This window comes from Peromyscus californicus, unplaced genomic scaffold (genome assembly GCF_007827085.1).
Source record: "Peromyscus californicus insignis strain IS unplaced genomic scaffold, ASM782708v3 Scaffold_19__1_contigs__length_69161282, whole genome shotgun sequence".
Classification (NCBI taxonomy): domain Eukaryota; kingdom Metazoa; phylum Chordata; class Mammalia; order Rodentia; family Cricetidae; genus Peromyscus; species Peromyscus californicus.
Genome location: NW_026294491.1, coordinates 13156974 through 13176369, shown reverse-complemented (window position 1 = coordinate 13176369; position 19396 = coordinate 13156974). Strand labels below are relative to the sequence as shown.

The 19396-nt window shown below is 38.4% G+C and overlaps 1 protein-coding gene across 11 annotated transcripts in view; it reads left to right on the top strand.

Moving 5' to 3' along the window:
* Positions 1-19396, top strand: part of Pcdh15 (protocadherin related 15) — a 1435070-nt gene that overhangs the window by 1034274 nt on the left and 381400 nt on the right. For all 11 annotated transcript variants that reach the window (XR_008219809.1, XR_008219808.1, XM_052744717.1 and 8 more), the window contains 2 exons: positions 2155-2265; positions 9269-9439. Coding sequence is in view for 9 of the 11 variants with exons in the window: in XM_052744717.1 (XP_052600677.1) it covers positions 2155-2265; positions 9269-9439 (282 nt within the window). In the remaining 2 variants the exon portion in view is untranslated. The remainder of the gene's footprint in view (positions 1-2154; positions 2266-9268; positions 9440-19396) is intronic.

Here is a 19396-nt window from a genome sequence, read left to right as displayed (position 1 = left end):
GAATGGCATATAAAAAAAAATTGTTGAAAAAAATGGCATTACCGTGGCTGAATTGAATTAGTCAAGGATCATCCTACTTAGAGACATCACCTCCCCAGAAGCACAAAGATGTGGAATAGCTAAGCTTTGAATTCTGAGTCCAGGGATGAGGAAGCTTTAGGTGAAGCATCTGACAGTGTGTGTGGGGTGTGTGTGTGTGTGTGTGAATGTATTATGTATGTATATGAGGATGTGTGTGTAAATGTGTATTCATTGTGTATGTGTGTGTATTTGTGTGTATGTCTATGTGTGTATGTGTATATGCATGTATGTGTATAAGTACATGTTTACTGAAAACCTGTCTCTATAGTTATTGAGTCACTGAAATGTAATAACCTTAGACTAACACACTAATATGTTTTTCAGCATAATTTGCAGTATTGGTAAGTCTTTCCTCGTCATAACTGAATAGGTGCTTAGATTAGGTCACTGCTGTAGTGAGTTATGACCACACTGATGCTGAGTGGAGGGGAGAGACTTCCTCTTGCCTTCTTAACCTCCTGTTCTTTCTCCTAATCATCCTCATCCTCTTTCTCTTCTTCCTTTCTTTGGAACATTCTATGGTTGATCCAAGCCAAATAATCCTTCCCTTGCTCGGGTGACCTTCCATGAGAAATCTATTTATATTCAGCACTAACTGGCTATTCACAGGCCAAACAGACAATTTCACTCAAGCTCAGCTTGGGGAATTGATTGGGTGAACAGGTGAGGGGTAATTTATAGAAGTATGGCTGACTGGAGCAGCTGCATCTCTGAAAACTTCCCCAAGCCAGCATGGATGAGGACTCAGGAAAGTCACAAAACTGGAGCCTGGTTCCTGACCTGCAGGAGCTACACCATGATGAGTCTTCTTTTCAACTAGGTATTTGCTGCTTAGGCAGACTCTGGGAAGGCAGGTTAGTCTTGTGGGTTTCCTGAGCCCTGTAGGCTGACTCTCCCTGCAGAAGCTGCTTTCGTTAACCTGTACTGAAGAAACTGCTCAACAGAGTCACAAATCAAGCCCTTGAGAATCAGTTGGAGGGGCAGAAAGAGAGGGAACTTATACAGTTCCTGAGGAAATTGCCACTCCTTCTCCACAGTGGCAACTAGAACCACAGAAGCCTTCTAAGGCTAAGACCCTAGGCTGTGAAGTTCTCCCCTCCTGTGAGGGCTGACAAACAGAGTAGGGATTCTGAACATTCCCAGAGGTTGTCCTTCTCCCTGAATGTTTCTGCTGGGAGAAGCTGAGTGCGTAGCCAGAAGTTGCAAAGTCTAACATATTAAGCCACATCCAAGATTACTCTATTGCAGTTGTTTTATAATTATGTTTTTTGTTTATTTGTTATGTGTGTGTATGTGAGTCAGAAGACAATTTCAGGGACTCTGTTCCAGGCATCAAAGTCAGGTCCCTGAGGCTTGGCTTGACATCAGGAGCCCTTAACCTCTGAGTCATCGTCTTGGTCTTTTCCTTTAAACCTTTTTTTTTATTACATTGTTAGTGCATGCGTGTGTGTGTGTGTGTGTGTGTGTGTGTGTGTGTGTGTGTGTGTGTGTAAGTGAAGTGAGTGACGAGAGGAAATCAGTTCCCTTCTTCCATCATGTGAACCATGTGAGTTCAGGTTAGTCTGGTCTCCAGGTGTGGCTACAAGCATTTACCTACTGAGGCATCTCACTGGCTCCCATATTAGTTTATAATAATACACCATTTTTTTAAGTGAAAAAATACTTCAAATACAAAGTAAATACTAGTGTTGAAAAGTGAAATTCAGTAGAAATTATAAATTGAAAACGTTTGAACTCTTTTGTGCAAAACCAAATGGCAAAGATAATATGATATTAAGGTAAGTTTTTTCTTTCATATTCATAGACTTGGTTAAAAGCCAGTCTAGATTTATGGATCTAATAATACATGAAAAACTATGAAAAGTCATCATATTCAAAGGACTCTGAGGGAACTCGGAGATAACCATCAATCACTTTGATAAATAAGAGTGACAGGTCTGAAGTCAACACTCATGCTTTATTCTCAAACTATAAACCTGCTAGCCCCAGTGTTGGAGAGGGCTGAACCTCAAGGTCAAGCTACACAGTTCATGTACACAACTGGTCTGAAGTTTGTACATTTAACGTTTGCAGACATCCAACGACACCTTTGAAATCCCACTCATGTTGACGGGAAATGTGGTGCTGAGGAAACGACTCAACTATGAGGATAAGACTCGCTACTACGTCATCATCCAGGCTAACGTGAGTGCTTAGCTTCTCTTGTTCTGGAGCTTCTGAAGCAAAGTGTGCCTCTGAACAGGGGTGGTGATTTCCTGAGGTTGGAGTGTGCGTAAGTCCTCAACAGAGCATCCTTGTCCTTGGTGGACACATTCTGTTTATAGATGGAGGAAAGGGGGGTTGGGGGTTGTTCCTGTTCACTCTGTTCTTCTTCTAAGTCTGATGTGCTAACCACACTACAAACGCTGGTCTCTGCTCAGACTGAGGTATTTCTCAAGTACTATACACAAAATAGTTACAGCGGTGTCACCTTGAAGCATGTGAAAAAGGTGGTTTTTTTTCTGAATTCCACCTCAGAAGTTTATGATTAAAATCTGAGGGTAGGACTGAGAGGCTGGATTGCTGATTAAGAGAGTTTGGGACTCGGCAGCTCTGTCAGGCAGCTCACGAACTTCTGCTCTCTGGCTACCACCAATAGCAACAACCACACATCAGACGATGGATGTAAAGGACCTTCATTTCACGGGTGTGTAAGGTCACTTCTGCAACCTCAGTGGCTTCTTTTTCCTGTCTAATTGTGCAGTGTGCATTAATTTAAACCCCGCTGATTTCGCCTTGATAGCTTCTAGGGAGTTTTGAGGTAAAATAGTATTATAGGTTAATGGCTCAAAGAAGAATGTTTTTATGGATATCCAGACACATGGAACTATAATACAATATGTTTCCATCTATTGGCATGAATGAAGCTTAAGAACCTGTCCTTGGTACATGGGCTGGCTTTTTGGAGCCTGGGGCCTATGCTGGGAGGGACACTTTGCTCAGCCTTGGTGTAGGGAGGAGGGGACTGGACCTGCCTAGGCTGAGTCTGCCAGGCTGGGCTGACTCCCCAGTGAGGAGACCTTGCCTTGGAGGAGGTAGGAATGGGGGGTAGATTTGGAGGAGGGATTGGGGGTGGGAGGAGGGAGGACGGGGGAATCTGTGGCTGATATGTGAAATTAAGTTAATTATAGAAATATTTTTTAAAAAGAACAACATGTAACTATGTCAGATGAACAAAAACCACCTTTAAAAAAAATTAAAGACCCACATCTAAAATGCTTTAAACTAAGGCAATGCTGCTGCTGTTTGTAATCTTAGATTAATTCCTGAGCTTGATTTTAAAATTTCCATTAGAGCTGCTCCATCCTTGCCTGGTTAGAAGCAATCACAGGCTCCACTGCGGTTGCAGGGAATTGATTTTGGCCAAGTTCTCAGAGTCATTCGAGCTATGCTACACTTCCTCCTAAGCAAACACCTGATAGTGAAGGCATGGTACTTAATGTATGTGTCTGTAAAGGGTCTCTTAGGTGTTCCCAGTCATTTGCTGAGTTACTTGATAGTGGATGTTTAAATGCTAGTCATGTAACCAAAGAACCTTTGACATGCCTTCAAAAATAAAATAAGCATTTCTGCTTCAAATTTATTTAAATGAAGTTCATATAATTTCATGATATTTGCTAGACTCTTCATCTCCCCTGGCTCCATCTCATAAAATCATTATTTATGCAATATACTGCTAAAGAGACTAGAGGTGCTAAGTGATAAAAGAGGTAGCGTTTTTACAAGTTCAATTAAAGAAGTCCAAGGAATTAAAATAGTTCACAAGAAGTACTTCCATTGGGAATGGAGGAGGTAAAGTACCACATATTGTCTAATATCCAGCATGTTACATTCATTAAAATTACAGGTTAAAATTACAGCTATGGTTTTTAAATGGAGTGGGTGTGATAATGAGCTATACCTGAGCTACTTGTCTGAGGTAAATTTTGCTTGAGATTATACTAGGCACATACCTTGTTTTGGAAAGACAAAGGTATCATCTTGTTGATCATGTGGTTTTTTCATCCTGTTGTTTGGTGATAATTTTATTCAGAAACTGAGTTGCCTAGGGTTTGAAAGGAACCGTGCTCCCATGTGATTCTGAAAGTTTGTGCAGAATGAGAGTATTGAAACCCTGAGTGAGGTGCTAAGGACTTGGGAGCCAGTCTGTGTGATCACCCATAAGCGTGGACAGGAAGTCTAGTCACACCAATCCCGCCGTGGTCTGTAGTTACAATGAGCTTTCGCTGTTATTCATTTTGATTCTCCCTGAGTTTTGTTGGGATCACAGGGCGTGGAATCTTGGTAGCTGTGGGGAAAGAGGAGGGTAATGAGAATGTAAAGGCTGGGGAAATTTAGCTTTCCAAACTGCATCAGGGTTCCAGAGGATGTGTGGACCTGTTCCCCAGACTGGGGTTTGGAGAAATGAGTACACTCCTTCTCTAAGGCACAGTCATTCCTCACATTTCTTTATCTTGTCCATGGGTGTTTTTTCACCTTCATTCTGGTCTTTGTTAGTTCATGATAAGATTTTTGCCTTTGATGTATAATTATGTGTTGAAGATACATGCCCATTTTTTAAATTTTCTACAGGTTCGCTAATGAGAACTTGTAATACCTACAATTAGCTAAACCTAAAGGTTTTTGGATGATTCATTTTTAAGGAAAATAATAAAAGCTTTTGATTTGAAAAGGAGAAGCAAACTGATCATGCTTTAGGGTAATTTATGTCAGTTTCAGGTCAGGAATGCAAAAAGCAAATAGTTTTGACTCTGGTCCTTTGTTAGCAGTCAGAAAGGTCCTTGGTTCTGTCAGCAGCTCTGTCAGGGTCAAAAGCTAGAAATGCTACTGTCAGGATCAAAAGGTAGAAATGCTGTAAGAAGGGTCTGATTTATGCCATAACTTCCCCTAAATCAACACCTCTGACCAGAAGCTACATGTGAAGACATGATAGAAACTGACAGGCACTGGGATACCTCATGGATGGGCAGACTGAATGAACCAGGTCACCTGCTTCCCTGTTCCATACTTCATCCCAGTTTCTGCCTCAAGTCCCATGAAACTCTTCAAACAACTCAGTGGTTTCCCATTTCTGGGTACCCACTTCTACTGACAAGGGCTCAGTTGTCTTTCACTTAAGCTCTTACCTATAACTCTATAATAAAGTTTTCTTTTAAGACTCACTCATCCTTGGTCACTGAATTTCATTCTTTGAATTCATGAGAAAAGAACCCAGAGAATGTAGGCCTACCATGGCTTTGGTAGTAGATGATTTTCCTGTATCCCACTCCTCTGAGCTATAGCCCAACATATGTCAGATACACCCGCATCACTCTCAAGGGTATCGTGCTTTTCTGAGTCATGTTAATGTTAACAAATACATAGTGTTAGGAAGTAGATATGATATAGAAAATAACAATACAAGTTGAGGAAACATAAATTAATCAGTTATGTTAGCCATCTTGGCTTCAATAACAAACACCACAGAATGGATACCTTGTACAATAGAAATTTATTTTATTAGTAGTTTGGAGTCTAAAACTCTAGATCAAAATTGGCCAGGGCTTGTTTCAGGGGTGGGGAAAGCTCTTTCCTTATTAAAGATGGCTGTTTTCTTGTTATGCATTCACATTGCCTTCCCTTCGTCTTCATGTGGACTAGGAGATCTCTAGTTCCTATTTGTGTGAGCTTTCTGTTCCCACAGGGCCAGAGTCCATCCTGTGACAGCAGTTATCCTTGATCAGCCAGTTATTCAGCATCACTGTGATGAGAACTGTCTCATGCAAATTTGGATGACACATGATTCAGGTTATAGAGTAGTCGTTAAACTCAGAAAATGCTTTAAAGTGCTATTTCTGTCAATAGTAATTACAGTCCTCTCAGTTAATGAAATATCCCATTTTAAAATAAAATGTGAAGACACCTTGTTTTTAAGGAGGAAAAGAGAAGTCAAAAGTGTAAATTAGGACATATAATGAAAGAGCTTTTCTTTTTAGCTCCTGTGTTGCATCCTCTCCTTTCAGTGAGTGAAACAAACCTACTGAAATTAGATCAAATGTATGCAGAGAATTTTCTTTCTTTCTGTCACTCACAGTTGACAGTGCTGTTTTCCCTGTAACTTGTGCCACACTGCCAGCTGGCCAGGTACTGATGTGGGAATAGAGCACACAGAAGTGGCTCTCCAGGATAGCTCCCAAGGGTGGTGATGCCACCACCACCATCCTCATTGGATACCTCAGGAGGAACTGATTCATCTAAAATTTCTTCCTTGTATGCCCTCAACAAACATTCTTTAGATAAACAGTAGCTTTCTAATGAAGTCATTTCCCATTCCTTATGTGAGAAAGAAACCTGACAAATACAACATTTACTATGTAGTGAAAATTATAGTCTTATTAATAAATACAACCTTGACATACTGTGACGAAAGGGTGACTTTACCTCTGCAGTCTTCCTTCCCAAATCCCATAACTTACATTTAAAGACATTGTGCAAAATATATGACCTTAGTCCTGAATACTGCCAAGATCAACAAAAACCTGAGAAGTTGTCAAGAGACATTATGACTAAATGCAGAATGTTCTTGTGGATATATTAACAGAAAAAAGACATTAAGTAGCCACTGGGGGAAAATAAACTTGGATATTGGTTAGTAGCAATGAATTTTCAAAGCAAAATTAAATAGGTTCAGGATGGTCTATTAAAGGATACTGTTAAAGCAAAAAAGAAAAAAGTCCATATCACAAGGGCTAGAGGGTGGTTGGCATGTGTGTTGGGGGTTGAGGCAGGAAGTTGGAAAGCATATACTTAATAATGGTCCTTTTCATGGGAAAAATAAACTCTTCTATGCATATGACAATAAGAAATTTTAGAATTCAGACCAAGTCTTTTAGAAGGTTCTATTCCTATCCTCCCATGGATAATGAGTAGAAAACCCAAATTCCTTAAGCATAATATTACAAGGGAATGTTTTCTGGGCCATTGGAAAGGAGCAAGCTTATGCTAGAGAGATATAGAAAAGACTTACATCTCACGGGAGCAGAGAAGGAACTGAAATTGCAAGGCTCCTGGAGTAAGTGTTCTAGGAAGAGGAAAAATAGACCTTTATTTTAGGCCATCTGGATTTTACAAGGTTTAAGTAGATCAGAGGTCTAAAGGCAGAGACACATGCCCATGAAGTTCAGGCTTGCTGAGCAAACCCCAAACCACCCAAGATGCTTCTTTATAGCCAAGTTTTTATACTAATATAACAAGTTAGTAAAACAAAGATGCTGACGTGGGATATATGGGTAGTCTGAGTTATTCCCAGTGATGTACAAAGCACAGCTCTTGTAACAAAGAAACAGGATATAATTTATTCTGAGCTAAATATGAAAGGCAGATTGTGACCTGGAAGCAGTCATTCAGGCTTCTCTGATGACATAATCCACTGTAGGGAAGGTCACATGGACTTTTATAGTCACAACAGAATGATATAAAATCAAGCATATCAATGGGGAGATCCAGGGAGTAGTAGGCTGCAGTCAAGTGCAGGATCTCTGCTATAGGCCTCATATTGTATCTGATACCATTTTAGCTTTGGGGTAGGTGGAAGCAAGTAATCTACTGTTAATCTATTCCAAAAGTTTTATGTCATAGTAACAAAGATTTTAGGTCAGAATCAGACATTAATAAGTTAGTTTTAAGAAGACTAATGAAGCAGGGCATGGTGGTGCACACCTTTAATCCCAGCACTCCGGAGGCAGAGGCAACTGGATTTCTGTGAGCTCAAGGCCATTCTGGTCTAAAAATCAAGTTCCAGGGCATCCAGGGCCACAACACAGAGAACCCTGCATCAAAATACAAACAAAAAGAAGGAGGTGGGGAGGAGGGAGGGAGAAAAAGAGGAGGAGGAGGAGGAGGAGGAGTAAAGGGAAGAAGAAGAAGGAGGAGGAGGAGGAGGAGGAGGAGGAGGAGGAGGAGGAGAAGGAGGAAGAGAAGAAGAAGAAGAAGAAGAAGGAGGAGGAGGAGGAGGAGGAGGAGGAGGAGGAGGAGGAGGAGACAATGACTAAAGATATCTCAAAATAATTCCAACTTTTGGTCTTTTTATACCATGCCCTCTCTCCACAATCACAAAAATTATAGTCAGTAAATTGTCTGCAAGATTTTCAATTTAAGTGGCATATTCTGGAAAATCCATGTCCTACCAATTTAAAAAGCCAAGTTAAGTTTAAATCTGCTTCAAATGTTTAAAGATGTATTGAAAACATTACTGCCAATCACAACTCTTGCCCCGATAGGTGTGTATTGCTTTATTTCTCCTGGTTCATCTCTGATGGCAAGTTTTTACATTCATTGTCAGATTGTAGGCTTCCAGAGTAGAGTCTTCATTCAACCTTAGACTTCTTTCTACACACTGTCTCAAGGGTGACTCAATGAAGCTAACTCCCAAGTAGACAGGAAACCCCTAACAAAATCATGTCATTTTTTTCCAATACAATGATAAGTTCTAAACTGTCACACTAGTGGTGCTGATGTATAATGCAAGAAATCCACGGGAGTCTGCTTCAGGAGCATTAGGGAAATTTATTAGGATAAATTAAGGAAATACACTCACCAATTCAAAACTGAATAGATAGCTGAAGTCATCCTCTGATCTGGCCAGGAGCGAATCCACCTTGCAGTTCGATCACATCAGGAAACAGGAAACAGGAAGAAGGGGCCTTCTGACCACTCCCCCTTTCCTTTTAAGAGGTCACAACAGCAAGAAGCACCTCCTTCGGGCTTTATGGCCCAAGGTCATGGGCAGTGCAAATACCACTATAGACGTACTTTTAAGAAACTAGGTTTTTCACCGGGCAGCGGCACACGCCTTTAATCCCAGCCCTCGGGAGGCAGAGCCAGGCGGATGTCTATGAGTTTGATTCCAGCGTGGGCTACCAAGTGAGTTCCAAGAAAGGCACAAAGCTACACGGAGAAACCCTGTCTTGAAAAACAAAAAAAGAAAAAAAAAACTAGGTTTTCGTACAACTGTTCACCTTCCACTTCCCCACATCAAACTTGGCTTAAATAGGTTACTGACCATTCATTTAAAGAGAAATAAAGAATTAATAAATCTAAATTGTACCTGATAATTTACATCTTCCAGTTGTTTACTTGTTTGTTTGTTTGTTTGTTTTACACCCATCAGGACCGTGCACAAAATCTGAATGAGAGGCGAACAACCACTACCACCCTCACGGTGGACATTCTAGATGGAGATGACCTGGGACCAATGTTTCTGCCCTGTGTTCTTGTGCCAAACACCCGTGACTGCCGTCCCCTCACCTACCAAGCTGCCATTCCAGAACTGAGGACTCCGGTAAGTACACTCTGATCTTTTCTCCTCCATTTGTATCTTTAAACCCCTCAGAATTCTATCAAAATGCTTTGCAGACAGTTTGGTTGATAATCGCAAAATTTACTAGCGAAGAACTGAAGTGATGGTTTTATATAACACTATTTTCATATACTATGTAGATAGCATCACAATGTGTAATTTCATCCTTTGCAAAGTAGAAAGAAAGTCCTAGGAGCCACAAACTCTCTGACGCTGGTTTTTAAATGTGTTTTCACCAATAAATTAGAACAGTGTCCAGTTGCTAACACATTCAGAAATGTTGGAGATACTGCTAGGCTATCTGGAAGTAGGAGCTAACAGATCCTGAATATACATGTTCACCCCTTGAAGATATGTTTTAAAGAAGCAGGAAAGTAAAACATGAATTAGTATTTTCTACACTTAATTCTGAGTTTTAAAACATGTCAGCAGAGCTATATGTTCCTGGCATTTGAAAGTCGTGCTCTGGAACATTCTGAGTGCCAGATACACATACCCAAGAGTCAAGAATTTAAGGCAGGCATGCTCCTGAAAATGACACTAAACACTCAGAAGGACAAGGACTGCATGTTGTTTCTCATGTGCAAAACCTACATGGATGGGTGGATGGATGGGTGGGTTGATGAGTGGGAGGATGGATGGATGGATGGATGGATGGATGGATGGATGGATGGATGGGCAAGTAAGTTGACAGATGAATGATTAATTGTTAGATGGATCTATGAATGTGTAATAGATGATATGATGACATATCAAAGTAGGACTGTTTGAAAAGAGGAAAGAATTCAGCAGGAAATGTGAGGAGTCAGAAAAAGACATCTGGGGGTGAATATGATCAAAGTTCATGATATGCATCCATGAAAATGTCAGAAAGAAGCCCACCATTTTATATAACAAATATACATTAATAAAAGCTAAGAAAATAATAACTAATTGTAATACAAAAAGGCATCTAGCTAAGGTCAAAGTAGATTTTTTCCTCTCAAATATGTGTGTGTGTGTCCATGTGCATGCGTACGTGCGTGCCCATGCATGTACACGTGTTGTTTCATGGAAATTAAATTCCCAGGAGTCATCTCCCTGAATTTTCTGTTATTTGTCCAACTCTCTGGGTTCTCAACATAATTTCCAATGTTATAATTTGTTAGAAAATCTTGAAAGTTTTTCTCAATATATGTGAAAACAAAAGTTTGGGGTTTCTTGTTCTTTTATGAGTATTTAGCTAATACAGCAGAAATATTTTCTCTTAAATCTGCAATAATTGCTGAGATTTTATTCAATTCAAAGTGTTTTCATCCAGTGTTACATCTGGAGATGTTACTCATAGTACATCTTAAATGTGTGAGAGCTTAGTCTAAAGTACAAATGACCACTGATGCATTGACCTACATGAACAACAAACACATGAAGCATTAATGTTGTGATGCTTATTATATGAAGATGTTTATTATATGTGATGCTTATTATATGATGCTAATTTTGTTGTTATTATATATACTAATTCTGAGATCAGGTTCATTGACCTAGTTTATGGCCACAGACAATAGCAAAATTTTACTAATTTTGAAGGGCAAAAGGCTAATCAGCCTTGTGTAAATAAAGTTATTGTGTTTTCAATGGGCTAATCTTTTCCTTTGCTCTGAATATACTGCTGTTATACAAGGAGAGAACTGATGTCTGGTCAAGAAATCTCTGATACATTAACCCCCTTGAAGGACAATTTAAACAGAAACATCAGGGATTCTGGGCATGGCAGATGCTTTCTGGTATAAAAGGAGATGTTCAAACAAATAAAATAAACACATGAGAAGGCATCCTTTAAGTAGCTCTTAAAATTATGCTTTATGAATTAACGCTACATAAAAATTCAAGGATAATCGGTCATTATACTTCATATTTTAATTTCAATTTTTATTTTCTGTGTATACATGAGTGCCTGCATATATGTGCCTGTGCTTGTAGCATTCAAAAGAGGGCCCTGGATCTCCCAGAACTGGAGCTATAGGTAGTTGTGAGGCAAAGATAAGGGTTCTGGGAACTGAAGGCAAGTCCTCTACAAGAGTAGTAAGTGCTCTTAACCTCTGCTTCATTTCTCCAGCCCCATACTTCATCATTGTAAGAGACTGATTCATTCCTTAATGCTCTGAGAAACAAAGAAAAGTTATTTTTTTACACCCATAACGATGTAAATTGATAGTTACTCATTGGAGATGATTTGTACTGCCATCCAGGAAAATAAATATGCAGTGTGTTTATTTCTAGATTCAAGGCCTTCAAACTATAATCATTTAAACTTTCTATAAAGCTATGATTTTATTTTATGAGGTTTGAAGAAGCGTCTCAATATTTCTGCCTGTGGCACTGGAACCATTATTTGGGATGGCTAACTCGGGTTGCTAGCAGGTTAATTCTGATGGTGCTTGCCCAAGGCAAGACAGTGAGCTGAAAAATAGCCTTATTAGAGAAGTAGGCATAAATGTCTGTGAAGTAGCTCGGACGTTTGCAGTGTCGTTTCTGCCAGAGTCAAACCTCTACTGGGTTTAGCTGTAGACAAATGTTGCTGGGGGACTGTCCAAATTCTGCTCTAAGAAGACCATATGAGAAGGGAAATTTTTAGGGGTTCCTGTGTTCTTCCACATCATTACTCGAATCCACTCTAAATCACACGTCAAAACTGGGGTTCATTTTTAAATTTCACATTCAAATTGCTTTGTGTATGTCTGTCTTTTCACTACCCCCTTCCTTTATATCTTTAAATCTTTATTTTTCCTTGCATATCCCAGCAAAATTTGGGGAAATTTCAATAAATAAGATCTTGACTTTCTGAGTGAGGAAAATCACCATTGATGTCAGCCAAACCGCACATGTTGACTCTAATTACATACTGTCTGACTCTCAAACTAATTCCTTGGATTCCAAAAGTCCTTTCAGAACTCCCCCACTGTGTTGTTGGGAAATTTTCCAAGAATTATCTCAGTGATATTCTGAATTCTACTACAGTACACACAGAATTTATCAGCTTAAAAATAAAACCTTTTAGAAGGTGGTCTAGTGTACGCTAACTTAGTGTGCTTCACTCATGAACTGGTATATATGTAAAAAATCAGTCTATGCTTCCTATTAAATTTTAAGTGGGTATATATTTAGAGATAAACATGTTTATGAATGTAGATCATGTTTTCTACTAGAGAAAACTGTCTTCAACAGAAAGTAATGTCTTTATGGACACTAACATTAGTGTTGTTTAGTACTGAACATATTACTATGTATGTATGGTATCATATAGATCCTAAAGTCATTGGTAGTTCTATGCCAGGTATTTATTATTAATTTTATAAATGTCTACTGAGCCCTAATATATATGAGACTCTGTGCTAATGACTTAACCTGGCCAAATGAGATGAGGAAGATCTTGACAAAATATTTTTTTATAAATTTACTCTTCCTTTATCACCCTTTTAAAGCTATTGTTTTGCCCATAAAGTTGGTCTTTTATTAGCATAGAAAAAATCTCTATAACTGAGAATTTAGAATTCATTGCTCATTACTTGAATCCATTCTGTAGCGTAATTGGTCAAGCTGCAGTTTGCTTTTACATTTCACATTCAAATTTCTGTGTTTTTTAATCTGTCCCTTTATTCTTTGGTATTCTAAATGAAACATGGTCCAAGATACAATAAAGTTTAACTCATTTGTTCAAAACCAAGCAGTAGTATATATGTGTTTTTTAGTTAATTGACAGTGGGGTTTTTTTTTTTTTTGAGTAATTTATCCCTGAATAGATTCTCTGACTCGCTGACATAGTATCTGTATTCCTGTACATGTCATCTTTGACTGTTGTGCCAATGCTTTTCAGTGTGAGAGAATTAGCTACCTACCAGGTAAGGAAAAATGTTCCGCCCCCTGTGTAAAGCCCTCGACAGATCCTCATAACACCCAGCTGCATATGTCCCCATTAAAGTCTTTGTCAAAGAGCTCTGTCCAAATCAATTCCTTCAGTTTGTGTATATTGTCTTCTTCTTCAGAGCTGCTCTGTCCAATATCAGAATGATGGGGTTTCCAGAGATCTTCACATTTATAATGTCTCCCCAGACCACACTCTATATAAACAGTCTACAGTCTGGGAGCTCAAACATCTGTGTCTCTTTCACTCTTCTTTCCCTCAAGGGCCTTGAGTTCATCATCTTAGATATTTGATGGGTTTTATTCATTTGGGGAAAACGCTGTATTTTTTCTTATTCTTAAATATAGGGATATCTAGATTTCTCTGTTTTTATTTTTTATTTTTGCCTTAATACAGTTTTTGGTAAGACTGAATTAAGCAACACCACATCAGTGAGTTCTGGTTTTCTTTAAATAGGCTATGACTACATCTCTGTCTCTGGCTCTATCCCAGGTTCCAAACTTTGGTTTATTAGTGTTCTGTAGTTACTGCCTACCTCTGCACAGATGCCCTACTGCCCTTCATGACTAACTGTGATGTGCTGCACACCCACTGTCATTTTACCTGTTAACTGTATGCTCAAATACGCTTGATCTCCTCAATTCCCAAGGCCAACACATTCACTTCGGGGTATTTTGTTAATTCTGAAGCCACAGCCTTCCATCCCTTCTGCTTCTAGTCACCCTCACAAAATCAAAGTTAGTTTTCAAGATACAGTTCTATTCTGATACTTGGCTGTTTAGCATAAAATATTATTGATGTTTAACAGGGCATATCATGTAAGTCACCAAGCTTTTCAGCATTTCATTCAAAGTAATGCTGTATCTTGTCCTTTTCTTTAACTCATCTCCCCTAGGTCAGAAACACCTCAGCTACAAACACATGATTTTGGTTTTGTCCTGCACTTCTCCACCCATCCTTGTCTTTTATATTCCATACATTAAGCTTATATTTGCTATTCAAGGTTCATTTTGAAAAATGTAAAATTATGTTTGTCGGCATATCCCCACTATAAGTGTTACATAGCACTCCTTTACCTATTTCTTTTTCAGTAAAAAGTGAGGGTTTTATTTTTTATTATATTCCAGCTTGAATCCAGTGACCTCACCTAATAGATGTTGAGTAAATTTTATTTTAAATTAATTAACTAAGATGTTAAGACATATACACCATACGCAAAAACACACTAAATAAATAATAACAGTTCCTACCCTCTCCGTCCTATCACAGACAAGCACATGTAAAGAGTTTATATGCATATGTGTACACATCAATTGAATATAATCATAGATTATAAAAAACAGCCATAGTTATTTGTAGATTGTAATTCACTTTAAGTCTTTTAAAGTGAGAATACAATGGTGAGCACCAATTTGCCTGTCCACTTTCCAGTCAAGGTGCTCTTTAAGCAGGAGCCTAACAGTCCCTGTAAAGTAAGCATTTTGCCTGGTTGCCATAGCAAGCCCCAGGTGTCTCAGCATACTGCTCATCATGCCCCCTTTCCATTTCAATAATGTCTCCAATGTTAGAATTGACTCACTGCTCAGGCTTTAGGACAATTCTGGGCAGTGTGTTTCCCATGGAGCTTTTTGAGTTCTTGTGCACTTGCTTGAAGAAGAAACAATGGCAGATTAGACATCACAGAACAACTGATAAGTGACACATCCAAGTGACATATTTTATATTTTCTCCAAAGGTCAAACAAATGATCAGAAGCCTTAGATTCAGGTAGCAGAAGCAACCACTAATCAATGAGAGGAAAAATAACAGAGACTAAAAAACGTGGTTAGGACTGTGCCAGGCATGCAGCTGTAGAGCAGTTCTTCAGAGGTGCAGGATCTGTGCTGTTTACCACCGTCCACTCTATCACATCTCCATCTCAATAAGAAATTGCAATTTTTGGTAGAACAGTTAAACTCTGAGAAGGAATTGGTTTTCTGAATTCTAGAGAATTAAAGTAACATTAAAGTAACAATGTTCTGAGTGCCTAGATTAAGGACATCTTTACTTGGGAAAGAAAAAGTTCCAAGTATTAATTTCTAAGACTTCTTGATCTATATTTATCTATGAAATACACATCAAAGTAAGAGATAAAAGTTGGGTAAATTGTCTTAGATATGTTTAACTTTTATTAGCCATGTATTTTGAAGCTCTCTAATGGTTTTCCAATTTGGTTTTGAAACAAATTACAGAGATTTTTTTTGCCAGTTGAGGACACTTACTGATAAGTCAGTGTGAATGGAAATTCTCAGCAGTAGTAGGAAATAAGCCTGGTACCTGTAAACATCTTAGTTTACCATCTACACAACAGGGGGAATATGAATATCCGTCACATGTGATGTTCATTTGATTGACACTCCCTGGAAAAGAGTTTAATAATACTGCTTATAGTTCTCCTTGTCCATGTCACATGGTAGGGTGTCCCTTCAATGACTCCTGATAAGAAGTAAGTAATTTAGGTTAATTTTCAAATGTGTGACTACATTTAATTTGAATTCCACCTTTGAAAAGCAAGTTGTATGTGTTGATGCTACCTAATTTATTCTGATTTGGTATTTCTAATTACTTCAGTATGATTTTAGTCCTTTAAAAGGATTGAGTACCTGTGCTCTGTATTTTTTTAAACAGCCAGGTGTGGCACTGGCAGGCTTGTGTTGAATTAATTATGCAGTATATTATCTGTTCGTACAGAGGAACAGCTGAGGCAAAATGCCACAAGGTAATAAATGCCCTGAGCCAAAAATATATCAACATGCCACATTCCAAATGTCAACAGGAGAACATTCAGTGCCTGATCTTTTCTTTCTTTTCTGAAAAGAAATGTAAAAACAATGGATTTTAATAAAGTTTTCCAAATTGTCCTGCTGAGTTCCCAGCTTACGAAGGTGCTCCTTGAGTTTCCATGGATTTACACTGACCTTATCATTGGACATTCTGTCTTTTCATATGAATAGAAAATGATCCTTCATTTTCCTTCAATGATAAAGGAAGAGGCTAGTAATTATACATGTTATACAGAAACATCTAAACATTATATGCATTAAAAACTGGTGGGCTCAGCCAACATCAATCTAAGTAGAGAGGAACTCAAAGTATTTCCACTAACATCAGGAACATGACAAGTGAGGTTGCCCACTCTCTTCATGCCTATTCAATATAATACTGGAAGCCTTAGTTATAACAATAAAACAACTGAAGGAGACCAAGGGAATACAAATAGGAAGGGAAAAAGTAAAAATATCTTTATTTGCAGATGTTGTGATTTCATACATAAGTGACCCTAAAACTTCCCCTAGGAAACACCTATAACTGATAAACACTTTCAGCAAAGTAACATAGTACAAAAATAGCTCATAATAATCAATAGTCTTCATGAATAAAAAAAATGGACTGAGAGAAAATTTAGGGAAACAATACCATTCATAGTAGCCTCAAAATATATAAGATATCTTGGATAACTCTAACCAAGTAAGTGAAAAATTGAATAATAAAGCTTTTAGACACTGAAAAAAGAATCTGAAGAAGATATCAGGAGATAGAAAGATCTCCCATGCTCAAGGATCAATAGGATTAACATAATAAACATGACCTTCCTACCAAAAGCAACCTAAAGATTTGATGCAATCCCCATAAAAATTAAAAAACAGTTCTTCACAGATCTCGTAAGGACACTTTTCAGCTTCATGTGGAAATACAAAAAAAAAGATAGCTTTAAAAATACTGATTAATTAAAGAGATACTGGAGGTATCACCATCCCTAATCTCAAATGGGAAAAAAAGAGCTATAGTGATAAAACAGCACAATATTGGCATGAAAACAGACAAGTTGATCAATGGAATCTAATGGAAGACCCAGACACAAATCCCCACACCAATGGACACCTGAATTTTGATAAAGAAGCCAGAAATACACGCTGGGAAAAAGACAACATCTTCAACAATTGGTGCTAATCAAACCAGATGACTGCATGTGGAAGAATGCAAAGAGATCCATACTTGTAACCCTACACAAAATTCTACTCCAAATGGATCAAAGACCTCAACATAAGGCCAGATAGACTAAATCTGATAGAAAAGAACATGAGAAATAGTCTTACACTTACTTGCAAATAAAGGACTTTCAAAAGAGAATGCCACTATCACAAGCACTAAGACCAAAAATTAATCAATGGCATCTCATGAAACTGAAAAGTTTCTGCATGGCAAAGGACACCAACTCTTGTAGTGGGTAGCCATTCCAGCTTTGATCTGGAAGTTCCAACCCCCATTGAGACTTCAGCAACTGTCACACAAGGGACGACCTACCTATCCCTTAATTTGTAAGTTACGCCATTAAATAAATCTCCTTTTAACTACGTGGAGTGGCCTTAATAATTTCACCAATAAACTCTCAGACAAAAAGGCAGCATACAAAATTGGAAAATATTTTTACCAACTATACATCTGATAATCTGATAGAGGGCTAATTTCCATAATGTATGAAGAACTAAGACATTAAGAAACCTGGACATTAAGAAACATACAACTCAGTTTAAAAATGGACTACAAATCCTAACAAAGGTTCTCATCAGAGGAAACTTATATGGCTGAGAAGCACATAAATATATGTTCAACATCCTTACTTATCAGGGAAATCTAAATCAAAACTACTTTGAGATTTCTTCTTACACTAGTCACTTTGGCCAAGATCAATAAAAGAAATGACAGCTCATGATGGCAAGGATATGGAGTAAGGAGAACACCCATCCATTGCTGGTAGGAATGCAAACTTGTACAGATACTAGGTAAATCAGTATGGCGGTTCCTCAGGAAGTTGATAATAGATCTATCTCAAGATAAAGCTATATTACATTTGGGCATATACTCAAGGGACTCTACATCCTCCTATAGAGACACTTGCTCAACCATGTTCACTGCTACTCCAGTCATAATAGCCAGAAAACAGACTAAATGTTCATCAATGGGTTAATGGTTAAAGAAAATGTAGTACATTTACACAATGGCATATTACTCAGTTAAAAAAATGAAATCTGCAGGCAAACGGATGGAGCTAGAAAAAAAATATCCTGAGTGAAGTAATTCAGACTCAGAGAGACAAATATGTTATTTTTGTATTCATTTCTATTTGGATGCTAGCTATTATGTCTTCAATAAGCAGAGTACAGTCCATATAATCACAGATGTTAGGTATAGAGTAAGGCACTGCAAGAAAGATTCAATCAACTTGGAAGGAGAAATAGAATAGAGAGTTGTTGATCAATGAGGAGACTGGAATAAGAGGATCAAACTGGGAGGAGGTAGGACAGCTAAAACTAAGGATCATTTGAGGGGAAGTGAGGAAATCTAATACCGTAGAATAGTCCTAAAATATAAACATGTATGAAAGTGATCTAAATGGAAGCACCAACTAACGGGGAGACAGAGACCCAACTGGACATCTCTCATCACCAAATGGAGCTTTTATTACTAGGAATGAGTTATATCTAATCAAGTCATTGGCCAAAGAGGTCCCATGGGAACCCCCCAAACCAGACAGGCTATTGCCATGGCTACTGGTTGCTATCCAAATGCTGATAGTAAGGCCCTATTGCTGAAGACAACACCTACACAACTCATTAAACATGGAGAAATCAAGCTGGTTTCTAGATCTTTCTCCCCTACTGACTAGTGTTTATGCTACTGTTAGGTACTCTGCATGCTACCAAAGGAGAAAGGTAAACACCAACCCAGCTGTAAACCCTTTGATCTACAATGGTGATTGGCATGCGAGATGTTCTAGTGAAATAACGGAACAAATCTTTTGGGATAAACCAGCCAATATCTGACTCTATTTAAGACCTACTCCATGAGACAGATCCTATCCCCAACACTCCTTAGAAGGCTAAGAACCTGAGACTAGATAGGTCAGGGACCTAAGAGAAAAACCAAATACTACTGTTCTGCTAAAAGAATGTGGAAATATAATGACTCCTAATGACATTATGCTATACTCATAG